At 40.8% G+C, this 13,401-nt stretch overlaps 1 protein-coding gene across 2 annotated transcripts in view; it reads left to right on the top strand.

Annotated features, from left to right (window-relative positions):
• The window catches only part of col27a1 (collagen, type XXVII, alpha 1), a 178,112-nt gene extending 165,941 nt beyond the window's left edge, over window positions 1-12,171 (top strand). The window contains exons 56-61 of one of the 2 annotated variants that reach the window (XM_004916698.4): window positions 368-394; window positions 1,287-1,340; window positions 2,822-2,990; window positions 3,072-3,181; window positions 4,224-4,424; window positions 10,246-12,171. In XM_004916698.4, the coding sequence (XP_004916755.1) occupies window positions 368-394; window positions 1,287-1,340; window positions 2,822-2,990; window positions 3,072-3,181; window positions 4,224-4,424; window positions 10,246-10,392 (708 nt within the window). In that variant the 3' untranslated portion in view covers window positions 10,393-12,171. The remainder of the gene's footprint in view (window positions 1-367; window positions 395-1,286; window positions 1,341-2,821; window positions 2,991-3,071; window positions 3,182-4,223; window positions 4,425-10,245) is intronic. The other variant, XM_002935498.5, reaches the window with a different exon arrangement.
• The last annotated feature ends 1,230 nt before the right edge of the window (window positions 12,172-13,401 follow it).

The raw sequence follows: 13,401 nt of genomic DNA, 5'->3' as shown, positions 1-13,401 counted from the left end.
CACATCTTATATTAATAATCACTATACAGAAGTAGATACAATATCAAATATTGCCTAAAGCTGGTCAGTTGGCTGTTGCCAGGGAGAGCCATATAGCACTTATTAAATTGGTCATTATGACAAAGCTCAGACTCATGAGCCCAGTAACAATAGGAATGGGTCCATAGTGCCCTTTCCCCTTTTGGCCCAGGTGGTGCAATGTCAGGAATGAATGCAATCTGCCTGTCACTGAGCACATGGGGTGGTTGTGGTTTCTTTCTACACCAACATAAATACACCATGTGTGCCATAGGCCTAAAACATGCTTAAAGGTATTCAACAAGTCTAAATCTGTTTTTTGATGATAAACTATTCTTATTTCTTCCAGGGCCCTTCAGTGATCCTTGATTCATATGTAAGTAGATGAATTTAATCACATGCTCAATGCTTTATTTCTAAAAGGATATTCATACATTTTATGGGATACTCCATACATCACTTTATGAGATACTCCATAGATAATAAACGGGAATGTCCATACTGTAGGCCTTCCCTTTATAAATGCAAAAATCTAATGTATATGCTCCCCATCTTAGCCATGTCACCCATACTACTGAAATGGGGCACCCATTCAGCTGTACCTTAGGGCACAATGCAGAGCTACATTTTAACGCCCAGATCCACACCTTGTGCCTTGCACCTGGGCTTATGCCATGGCTCTGAGTGCAGTCACAACTGTAGGCTGAGGCCTGATGTGGCAGTAGTCTTTGTGTCTGTATATCCTTTACAAATAAAGGTGGCCACAATCCGCCACTAACCTTCAGGGCTGAAACAGCAGATAAGGAGGTAGAAACAATAGGATTTCTACCTCCTTCTGCCGATTCAGCCCTGAAGGCAGATTTTGCTCAGGCGCCTTCTATGGCGCCCGATCAAAATCTTTTAACCTGGCTGATCGGCGAGTCAACCGATATCAGCAGCCTCCTGCGATATCGGTCAACTCGCCGACTTGCCATACACGCACCGAATATCGTACGAAACGGGGTTTCGTAAGATATTATGGGTGCTTGTATGTCCAGCTTAAGAATGAGAAAAGCTACTGGCAGGATGCACCAATACCCAATCACATCCCCATCATATTACCTTTAATTACCCGTCAACAGAAATAGAGTTTGTTTTTAGCTGAGAACAAAAGGGCTAGCATTAACTACCCACCAGCCGGTGTACAATGAACAAAAGGTCACCTTAGTTGATTCCAGGCCTGGCTTTACCCTAAGGCACTCACTCAAATACATGTTTTTTTCCCCCAGAGGCAAGAGGACTTTGCTGCTTCTTACCAGGCCCTCATGGACTCCAGTGGAACAGTATGGCTTATCTTCCATTAAATAATTGCAATCGTCATATTTAGCATAGTCAGAATTTCCAGACCCATTTGCCCAGACTAGGGATGTACTGAATCCACTATTTTAGGGTCCAGTCAAACCCTGAATACTTTGTGAAAGATTTGGCCGAATACTGAACTGAATCTGAATATTAATTTGCACATACGAATTAGGGTAAGGAAGGATTAAGGGGGAACTGTGTGCTTTACACCAGGTTAAAATTTTTCAACTTCCATGTTCATGTCAAATGATTCTAAGTATTTGGATTCGGTTTGGAGTCATGTATTCGGCTGATCTGAATCTTGGCTAAATCCCTAACTGGCTGATCCTTCCTTGTTTGGCTGGTTCTTCAGTTATAAACACATTTGCCAACCCTAGCAACTGATGCCTGGTTGCTAGGGTAATTAAGTCCAGCAACATATTCCACAGTGATGTACAGTTAACAGTTAACCAATAAGGTAAAGGTGTCCCTGCACACAGTGTCGGACTGGCCCACATGGATACCAGGAAAACTCCCGGTGGGCCCAGGTGTCAGTGGGCCCTCCTGCTCCTTACCATTTGGCCTGCTTCATGGTCATTCCCTATTTCTGAATGGGAACAAAGAGGAGAAATAGTTGGAAGGATAGATGTTAGCATGTAAATAAAAGACTAGGAGAATAAAGAGGTTGGGTGAGGAAAGGAGGAAAAATAGTTTGGAGAGTGGGCCTAGGGTCTAAGGTTTTCTGGTGGGCCCCTGGGGTCCCAGTCCAACACTGCCTGCACAAAAGAAATACAGATGATAGTATGACAGAACCAGTGGCTCAGTAACATGTTGGATGTTGCTCCCAATAGCCTCAAAGCCAGGTGCTCATTGTTTAATTCCTGGCTTGGCGGCAAGTTTTGTTGCAAAAAAAAATAGATGTACTGCCAAACAGAGCCTCCTATAGGCTGTCAGTCCACAATGGGTCTTCCAAATAGCCAATCACAGCTCTTTTTGGCATCCCCAGGTACATTTCTCATGCTTGTGTTGCTCCCCAACTCTACTTATATTTGAACATGGTTCATGGGTAAAACAGTTTGTGGGCCTCTGCTTTATACTAAAGCAGGTTTGAGAACATGACTCAAAAGCAGCAACTTAGTCCTCAATAAAAAAAGGACAGGGAAACAACTTAAACCAATATGGTCTACATGATAGTAAGTTATTTTTAATGTGAACTACTCATTCAAATTTGTGGTCCAGCATAGACTTTGGTTACAAATCTGTTCTGGCCCTGCTATAACCTCCGATCCTTTTACTCTCTTTTTAACCCATCATATCAAATAAAATGAACTATTTGGTTTTCACAGTCCTTATATAGCCATATATTAGAGATGTGCTGAATCCAGGATTGTTGGCTATTATATATGCTATAATTTGGAATGCATTTTAAAAATACATATGCATCTCTCTAGCATCTCTAAGCTTTATCTTCATTGTGTTGCAGTCCTATCAGAGTACGAACTACATGATGGTGGACAATGGATCAGAAATATTTAAGACCCTACACTACCTCAGTAGCCTTATCCAGAGCATAAAAAGCCCACTTGGAACGAGGGATAACCCTGCTCGCATCTGCAGAGATTTGATGAACTGCCAACAGAAAATGGGAGATGGTAAGCGGGTTGTGAGGAACCAGCTAAATAAGCATCGCTTTTGGAATAAAACTGTCCACTAAATGAGAATTTGTTGTCCAGGCACTTATTGGATTGACCCGAATATTGGCTGTTCTTCAGACACCATAGAAGTCACATGCAATTTTACAGAAGGTGGCCAAACCTGCCTTAAACCGATCACAAAATCTAAAGTAAGTTGCTTGAGAAATATAAAACACCTAGGGCAGTTACTAGCATACCAGTCCTTTGGTATTTCTGATCCCTAGAGCATTGACTCAGTAACAAACCGCTCTTGGCTATGTTTCAGATCTCTTTAGCAGGGCTCAGTAGAAGGCAGAACCTAGTGATACAGTGAATCCACAATTTTTGCATTTGGCCTCACATTTTTTGCCATGTTGAATTGTCTGGTACGGGGACCTCACTTGATTTTATGAGTGCAGCTAAGTTCTCAAGATTTTTGAATTCGCTACATCCCCGAAAATTACCCTGTGCACTTTAAACTTGTTACATGACCTTTAAAATCATTCCAAACATAAAGAAAAGTATTTTATTCAAAAGATATAGTTTAAATGCTACTGACATCACAAAGACCAAAGTTCAAACATTTGCTCCAAGTGATGCATTTGAAACCCTTTTCCCATATCATAAGGTAACTGTAAAGGCCCCCATACAAGGGCCGATAGAAGCTGCCGATATCGGTCTCTTGGACCGACTCGGCAGCTTATCTGCCCGTGTAGGGGCAGAAACGAGCGGGCTGGCTGACCGATATCTGGCCTGAAATTGGCCAGCTATTGGTCGGCCAGGTTAGAAAATCCAGTCAGATCGGGGGCCGCATCGGCTCGTTGATGTGGTCCCCGAACCGACTGCCCCATTGCCGCCTACATCATAACGATCGGATTATTTTTTTTTTTAACTTCAAGCTCCCCGATATCACCCACCCATAGGCGAGCGGATCTTACCGTGTATGGGGACCTTAAGAACCCAATAATCCAGATGCCATTATCATATAATGATCTTATCCTGAAACTTCTTTCCAGTACTTTGTTCTGTGTGTTCCTTGTTTGGCCACATCACCAGTGGACATGGTTCAGGGGGGAATATAGCTGTATTGTTTTAGTTGCCCATTAAAACTACTTGGTGCAATCTGATGTTGTCATTATATGGTGGAATTTATATATATATATATATATATATATATATATTTACTTATGGATCCCCTTCTCTGTATTTCAGATGGAGTTTGAGGTTGGCAGGGTTCAGATGAACTTCCTTCACCTGCTGAGTTCTGAGGCTATGCAGAGCATTACTTTTCACTGTCTGAATGTGCCAGCATGGGAGAAATCTTCCAAGGCAGTACGATTCAAAGCATGGAGTGGACATATATTTGGCACAGAAGGCATGTTTCAGCCAGAGGTGTCTGTGGATGGCTGCAAGGTAATGTACATAAAGCTGAATTGAGCCACCACCTGGATATTCAGTAGTGGTTTTGGTGAATAGCTCTTCAGATTCCCAGTGTAATTATGATTCTGAGCTAATTTCCTCTGACTTTGGGCTGAGGTTCGCTTCCACTTTTTCTTCCCAGCCAATTTGGCAGCTCAGCGCATCTATTTTAGTGTGTGGTGTGAGTGGAAAGATCAGGTTTAGTAACTGAGTTGTGTATACTAGGGCTGTTACATGGGATTTTTGTTTTCAGGGAAAACAAAAATCTCTCCGTATAGCTGGAACGGAAGTGGAGATTGGCCTGAAAACACGAAAGCAGGCATTTTCGGGCAGGCCGAAGCTGTGATTGTCAATACAGCTATACGGAGAGGCAGAAGGGAGCGGATCCACTTCTGAGCCTGCAGGAAAAATGCCGGCTGAGATCCCTCTTCCTAAAGGTGGCCATACATGGTAATATCCGCGAGGTCGCCGCCGCAAGCAGATCTTCTCCTGCCAAATGATCAAATTACAATGGTGGGCATACACGCTGTCGGACCAAGGGCTGACAAGGAGTGATTCGGTCCCCGATCCAACGGAAAATTTTAGTGCAGAAGTCAGTCAAGTAGGCCCACTGGGGGTGCCCATACACGGGCAGATAAGCTGCCGAAACAGTCTGAAGATCTGAATCGGCAGCTGAAATCTGCCCGTGTTTGGCCACCTTAAGTGTTTTTAAAATTTGCTGAAAACTAACAGCAGTATAGAGTATCAGCAAATGTACCATTTTCTTCCAAAGCAGAATTAACATTGGCACTGAGTTACATTGTAAAAAGAGACCTTGTGCTGTTCTCTGAATGTGATCTAACAACTGGGCACTCAGCAAGTTATATTAACACAGCTCAAACTGTAAATTGCTGTCCTAGTGCAATCCATTTAGCCAAGGACAAACATTATCATAAGACTCCTGCAAACAGTATCGGTGTAAAAAGCCCCCTTAAATACCGGGTTATTGACTATAACTTGTCAGGCTTTCCATGACTCTGAACAACTATACATATGTATATAAGCCCCCCTAAGTACCGGGTTAGAGACTTTAACCTGTCAGGCTTTGTTTAATAACACATATATTTTATCAACCTTCGGCACTAAGGACAACCCTCTTAAAGCAGTGCTGTCTGGCTGTTCCCAACAGCCAGCTAATTATTTGCTATAGTACATTTGACCGCCAGATTATAATAAAATAATGTCACCCCTGGAGAACAATGGACCTCTTAAGCTATCAGAGCCATAAAAATCTTTTGGAGGGCCACACGTGGCCCACAAATTCTCCAGCTAGCCTTAGGATATATGTGGGTTGGATAAGTGCACATCCTCTATCATTAAACTGTGTAGAACTGTGTAATTTATTTTAAAACTTCACTATTAAGTGGGAACCTTTGAGGGAGATACTTTCAGTTCCCAAATTTCTTGAAAACTGCAACATATTTCTGGGCTTCCTTGCCCTTTCCCTGCAAGCCCCTACTGCTAAACTTCCTATCTGTTATACACCTTGCCACGCAGCTTTGTGTTACAGGATATGAATGAGTTGGATAAATATAGGAAAAGTTCCAACTCTTTTGTAATATTGCAAACATGATTGTGCTAAAGATGACTGAGCTGATGCCTTCCCACCTGCTTATTTACCTGCATTAGACCATGCACCTCCAGTTAATATCGCATTATGGATTACTATGTCTGCAGAAAAGTACATGTGTAAGTGTGATTTGCAAACTGCACAAATTTATCAGCGTTGGAATGCATGTGCCACCCCCTCTCCCAATATATTGTTATCATTCTGTAAAACCCATACACATATCTCATTCCCTTGCATACTTCCATGTTGTTGGCAAACAATAAGACGCTACATTCAATGCCAGAATCAAGGTTGTTTATAAACTAGTTATTTTTTTAAGAAAGGGGGGAAACATAATGTACCAAGGACAGAGCCCTGTACTCCATTACTACCAGTTCAACCAGATATGTCTCACAATAATAAAAAGCTTTATCAAAACAGAATTATATCACATGCACCACAAGAAGTTACTGCTGAATATATCCTAGATAAAATCTACTCTGCACACTACTGTTTATAGGTAATATTAGGGTTTGTTTGGCTGGGAGTTATGCAACACACAGAAATATTGCTTAGAGTTCCACCTGAAACAAAACAAATACAGGTATTTAAATCTATTGGCCAGAAAGCTCAAATATGGAATTGCCATTTCTCATTGTGTCCTATTTGAACTAATAAAAATGCATGTATGTATTAAAAAGACAATACCCTGTGATTGATGTTAACTAATCTAGAGAAATAAATCTACAAAACCTATAAAAATAAAACAAACAAACCCCAGGTCCCAAGTAATCCAGAAAACTGATTCCATACCAATACATTTATTATAGAACTCTGTGCCTAGAAGCAACTCTTGATAGGGTAAACAAGCATCCAAGATTTCTTTAGGCCAACGGTGCACATGCCTTTGAACCATGCCAATCAAATCACTCATAATTACCTGCCACTGATTCCCATATCAAGCCTGACTAATGCTCTGAGTGGTGCAGTCACAAATGGCACTGAAAACCAGTGCTTTGCTGTAACAGCCATGATAATTTTCTAGAGAAAATGCTCCAAGTGCCACAGAAAAAAGGGTTATCAAGACAAGAGCCAGTATATATCTGGACAGGACTTCAAATGCCTTTATTTGACTCCTATGTGGCTCTTTATCAACCTCCAGTCTATATCTGTACCTCTTGACTTCCCTTATGGTGGTGAGAAAAATCACAAATGCCCCGCTGAACTATATATAACAGTCCCAGGTGCCAGTGGGAGGAAGTGTTAGCTGTGGTACAAAATCTTTCCAAACAACCCAAGGTGCTCTCCCATGTTTTAGTTCAGTGTCCCAGGTGAGTATAGTGATCCCCACCCAATGGTTAACCTGAACAGAAAAGGATGACCCTAGAGCAGTGCTGTCCAACTGGCGGCCTCCAGCCTCTTTTCTGTGGCCCTCCATCTATCTTTGTGTAAACTTTAAGGGCTCTGGCACACGGGGAGATTAGTCGCCCGCTACAAATCTCCCTGTTCGCAGGCGACTAATCTCCCCAAGTTGCCATCAGTTGCCATCCCACCGGCGATAATGTAAGTCGCCGGCGGGATGGCACACGCGGCGGCACGATTTTGGCAAATCGCCGAAAATGCCTCCCAAGGCAACTTCAGCGATTTGCCGAAATCGCCTGCGCAGCGTGTGCCATCCCACCAGCGACTTACATTTTCACCGGTGGGATGGCAATTCGGGGAGATAAGTCGCTCGTGAACAGGGAGCTTTGTCGCTGCCAGAGCCCTAAATGGTATCAGTACTGAGATTAACTGGCCCCCTGCATTGTTCACACCTCAATTTCAGGCTGTAATCCCCTGTATTGTTTAACCCTGTACTTTTCACACCTTTTAATCCCTGCATTATTTTTATACCTTTTAACCCCTGTATTGTTCACACCTGAAGCTCAGACTGGGTTTTTGCTGCACTACTACTGTGGGCATGGTCTTAAAAGCTCTTGTGATAACATGGGTGTGGTTTGAAGTGGGTGTGGTTTAAAATAGGGAGTGGTCAAAACTGGCTTCCATTATCAGCCCTCCACCATGTAGGCCAGAAGTATTCCAGCCCTAGGTACCAGAGAAGTTGCACAGCATTGCCCTAGAGGACTACTGGAACAGGTTGCAGATGGTTCCATGCAGCTTCGGTGAAGTAGAAGTTCAAATAAAATAATCCTTTGAATCTAATTCCACAAAAAATATACCTGTTTAAAAGGGACATATAACCTATTTGATGTCAACCAATTGGTAACTTCTGATCATTGAATACACTGGTAACTCAACCACAAATTGTTAAATTAATTGCCAATTTAAAGGAGTAGTTCACCTTTAAGCTAACTTTTAGTATAATGTAAATCTTAGAATGCTATTCTAAGATAATTTGCATTTGGTCTTTATTTTTTTATTATTTGTGCTTTTTGAATTATTTCGCTTTTTGTTCAGCAGTTTGTCATTTTAGCAGCTATCTGGTTGCTAGGGTCCAATCTAACCTAGCAACCAGGCAGTTGTTTGAAAGACAGATAGGGATAGAAATAGGAGAGGGTCTAGGTAGAACGATAAGTAATAAAAAAGTAACACTGACAAAAATATTGTAGCCTTGCAGAGCAATATTTTTTTATGTTTCAATGATTTTTTATTACAATTGTTTATGTGAAACATTTATCAAACTGGATAATTATATATTAAATTGTGTGAGCAGTCAAAAGGCCTTTCTGATCTATTAGGTGCAATAAGTGCTGCTCTGCAGCAAGGCTGAGCAAGATCACATGTCCAAATCATTGCTCCCCAGTGGGTATTGCATGCAGGGATAAAGACAGCACTCGGTGTATTTTCCATGCCACAAATTGTTTCAGCCTAGAAAACAGGTTACGTTTAATGCTCTTTGTAACAACTACACAGGGTTGTTTTGTTGGCCCCTTAGTTACCTTGAACTACTTACCGTATATACTCGAGTATAAGCCGAGTTTTTGAGCACAAAAAATGTGCTCAAAAAGAAACTATTGCTGAAGCTGAAATCAAATTACACAGGTACAGATAGGGCTTGATAGTCCCAGTGCTAAGCACGTTTGTGTTAAATGATGGAGGATGTTGGGTGCATAATGGGAAATATGCTTTAAAACCTCTGCTGTGACAGTTAATAATAATATTGCTTTTCCCAAGGGCACATGTGTCACAATTATGGGTTGCCTGTTTTATTTGAGTCCAATGCCAGGAATGACAGTTAGCTGGAAGGTTACACAGACAAACTGATGCCAGTGACAGTGGAGGATATGAATAATGATACTGAAAACTACACAGAGAAGTTTATACGGTTGCACCATAGAAATATTTTGCCACTCCATTGAGTTTTATTGAAGGGAGTTCTTGTTTATTGTGCAATATATCAAGGAATGAACAAAGCAAGAAGATGTTTTTCTATTTCTAACTTATAAGCTGCATATAGGTTAAATATACTAAAGCATTTTTTTCCTATGACTTGTGTCTGAACCTCTTGTATAAAAATTTAACCTGTTCATTATCCCATAAAACATAAATAATATTTAACGTAGTAAACTTCTTTATTGTAAACTGTTAACCTACTTGAAAATATCAGTTCCACCTCTGCACATCCATCTGCACAACGAGCCAGAGTAAGTAATTGGTACAATAACTTGTTATTTACAAAAATTAAATTTGTATTAAGTCCAGCATCAAGAATTATTTGCCCTTGTAACTACTATTGTAGTACTGTGGTGGGACTTGTACACTGGGGTACTTATAATAATTGATGATAATTAGTATGGCAGCTTCCTTAGCGTTCCCAAACTTGCTTTTGTCTGCAGCATTTTTCTTTCCCTAACGTTATATATTTATTTATCTGTTATTTATTTGATTATTGAAACTTAGCAGTAGCGGTTGCATTTCCCACCCTAGGCTTATACTCGAGTCAATAAGTTTTTCCAGTTTTCTTAGGTAAAATTAGGTACCTCGGCTTATATTCGGAACAGCTTATACTCGAATATATACGGTACATTAAAATGTATGAAAATGTTAGTATATGAAAATGTTTTCATCCCTCAGATTGTGTGCAGCTCCCAAAAAATATAAGCAGGGAGTTACACTCCTACTGGAGCTGGAGTAGGATATCAGTATAGTGTTGTTTGTAGAAGAGGTGAGAGGACCACAGACTATAAATATTGGTAATAAGCATTCTGTATGTATTGTATCTTGTAGGTGCAAGACGGACGCTGGCATCAGACTGTTCTTATTTTTCGGACACAGGACCCGACTCAGTTCCCAATTGTTGACGTGCTAAATCTACCGCTACCATCACCTGGCATGACCATTCATCTGGAAGTGGGAAGTGTCTGCTTCCTTTAGAAAAAAAACATGACATTTGCATTGGCATTTATTTCTTGAGACTTCTGAACCAGAATATGTTCATCCTGAATCTAATTTTATCCCTAGAAATCCACGGACCTTGCTACACAGTTCTATTTATAGCTCAGCCATGAATACATAGGGATACCAAAGCAGGCTCATCTCGTGGAATGAAGCCCAAAGGGATAATAAAGTATTGATAAGAACCAATGATAAAAGAAAACAAAAAGCATGCTTCGGCAACAAGAAGAGAAAAAGACCACCGCCTAAATCAAAGCATAGCGCTTCAGTTACTCCCATTCTGCCAGGGAGAGTCTAACTGAAAAACATGGGGTAAAAGGCAGAAAGCATTGTGAAGTGCAATATGAAAAAAAAATAAAAATAAAAAATATATATATTTTATTTAACAGAATTAAGATTAGCAACTCCCCACCTTGCTCTTTTTGTGGAACTGAGGATACCAAAGCTTGGTTTTTCTATGAAGAGAGAAGTGACTGGTGCAACAAGAGAGGCTCAGCCAACCGGTGCTACCTCCCACTGTGAAAATCTCTGGTGCTTTGAAGCCTTAATTAATGAAGCTATTTAAAGTTTCTGAAGGTGCTGATGGCTTTCCACACGTCTGTGGGAGGACACCTAGCTTTATTGTTATTTTATAATTATTATATAGGAAGTACCCAATGCTTCCCATTGTACAGAACCCTTCACCCCTGAGATGGCTATTCTAAGCACTGACCACATTAATGCAGCAGGCACAACTGCTCACAATCTTATTTTTGGGAATTTTTGTGTCTCACCATGAAATACGTACCTCAGATATGCACATTCCCCAATCTGCACCCCTTAACTTCCCTCCTTCCCCTCCCAAGGGTAATAAAATCCATGCCTAATGCTCAAAGGGGAAACTAGCCCACAGCCACGTTACATTTTAACCTTCCAGCCCCCCTACCGTACAGTGCAGAAATATGACGGCTCAGGGATGAAGGGGAAATGGAAAAAAAAACTCTAAAATAAATGGTAAATTAAGTAAAAAAAAAAATTTTTTTAATTTAAAATGTGTTTATATATTTTAAGGGAATATTTTTGTAGGCTTATTGGTGAATTTGCAACAAAGGAATTTTTATTCATAGGATAGCTGTGTAGATTTATTTTTCACTGCTCAGTTGTATAAAGTGCTTCAGGAAGCTGTATGAATTTCTACCTAAGGAATCGCCTGTATGTGTACTGCTGCCCGTCTGTTACGCTCTAAGCTTGGCCATTCACCCCGGCCTAAGGGGAGAGCTGGTGTTTATTTAAGTGCAAACCCCCCCCCCCCCCATCCCCTTTCTACTTGCTCTGGCAAACTAGTGAAGGTGCCTTAAAACCCAACTGGCTTTGGAGTATGTCCTGTAGAGATTTTAGTTTCTATGTGTAAATATGGAGCTAAAGAAGATTATATTGCTGTCATGTTCTATAATGATGTTGTAATCTAGGCTGTACTGTATTGAGAATACAATGTGCTATGTTTAGAAAGGTTTATTGGATGTCCTCAAAGGGTTTGTTTTTTTTCTTTTTTTTTTTCTCTACTCCAACAACAAACAGAAATATTCTTCCAAATACCTCACCATGTGATTTGGGGGCTCTTTCTAACCTCTCTCTATCACTTCTCTTTGCTTTACAGGTTCATTCTTTTGTCATGTAATTTTTTTTCCTTTCTGCCCCTTTTCTGCCTGTTTCGGTGTTGGAATTTCACATTACTTGGCAAAAAAATAAAACAATAAAAAGGAAACTTTTCAGAACGAGGCTAGGCACCAGCTCTCTTTGTGCTTTATTCCGCCGCGTGGGGGGTCATGGTGCAGGTATGAGATTCATTATCCAGGAAGCTCTAAATTAGGGGTAGGCCATCTCCCATAGACTCCATTTTAAGTTTTTTCTCTGTAATAATAAAACAGTAGCTTGTACTTGATAATAACTAAGATATAATTAGTCCTTACTGGAGACAAAAAAAATCCTCTTGGCTGTCTAAATGTGCTTTTTTAGTGTACCTAAAGTATGGAGATTCAAATTACAGAAGGACCCCATATCTGAAAACCACCCAGGTCTCAAGCATTTTGGTTAATGGGTCTTAAACCTGTATTACAACTCAGTATTTTTGTAAACAGAAAAGGGGATGTCCCCCCGTGATGCACAAAACCTAAGCTAAAGCCCCCCAAAACCTGCAGCAGTTGAAAAACCTCCAGTGTCATTAAAATAATGTAGGAAATGAATTATCTGCAAGTCCCTACCCTGCAGTTTGATTTAAGAATGGAGCAAGTTATTGAACCATTAGCCCCTTCCTGCCCCTGACAGTACCAACAATCAATAGTGAACTAAACAGATATTTTCCAGATATTATTCATTTACAATTTTTTGTACCACTTTGAAGATAATCAAGTTCACTCTCCACCTACATGCAGCTTTGTGTTAGAGCTGTACTTTTCTGGTTTTTTGTTTGCTTGTTTTGTTTTGCTTGCATGTTTCCCATGTTTCCCTGTATGTTGTTTAGCACTGCACGTGTTGATGGTAATTCTGTCCTGATTACATTTACCCACACTAAAGAACACAAGGGTGTGATAAATAAAACTTTTTATTCTTTCCCAGAGAACAAGATTTTATCCAATCACACACGCCAGCAAACACTCCTTCACAATATTCCACATAGATGTTATCAGTGAGGCATACACAAGGTAGTTCAGTGTACAAATACATTTCAGTTGATTGCTCACAACCCTTCTGAAGTGTTCTCTCTCCCACCCTTGTGCCGGGCCTGGGTGGCTAGGCGCTCTAGGCAGGCCAGCTCGGCCACTGCACCACCCCTCTCCTGTCGTGCAGGTGTGGCCCCATTGAGTTATAGTAACAATATGGTTACAGCGGATACAGAAAAGGCAGATGTGCTAAACCAGTTCTTTGGAGTAAGGTTCTCAGTGGGGTCCCTCGGGGTTCTGTACTGGGTCCATTTTTGTTTAACTTGTTCATAAATGACTTAGGGGAGGG

The sequence above is a fragment of the Xenopus tropicalis genome, chromosome 8 (assembly GCF_000004195.4).
Source record: "Xenopus tropicalis strain Nigerian chromosome 8, UCB_Xtro_10.0, whole genome shotgun sequence".
Lineage (NCBI taxonomy): Eukaryota > Metazoa > Chordata > Amphibia > Anura > Pipidae > Xenopus > Xenopus tropicalis.
The sequence above is the reverse complement of the archived record's forward strand: the minus strand, read 5'-3'. Positions and strand labels throughout refer to the sequence as shown.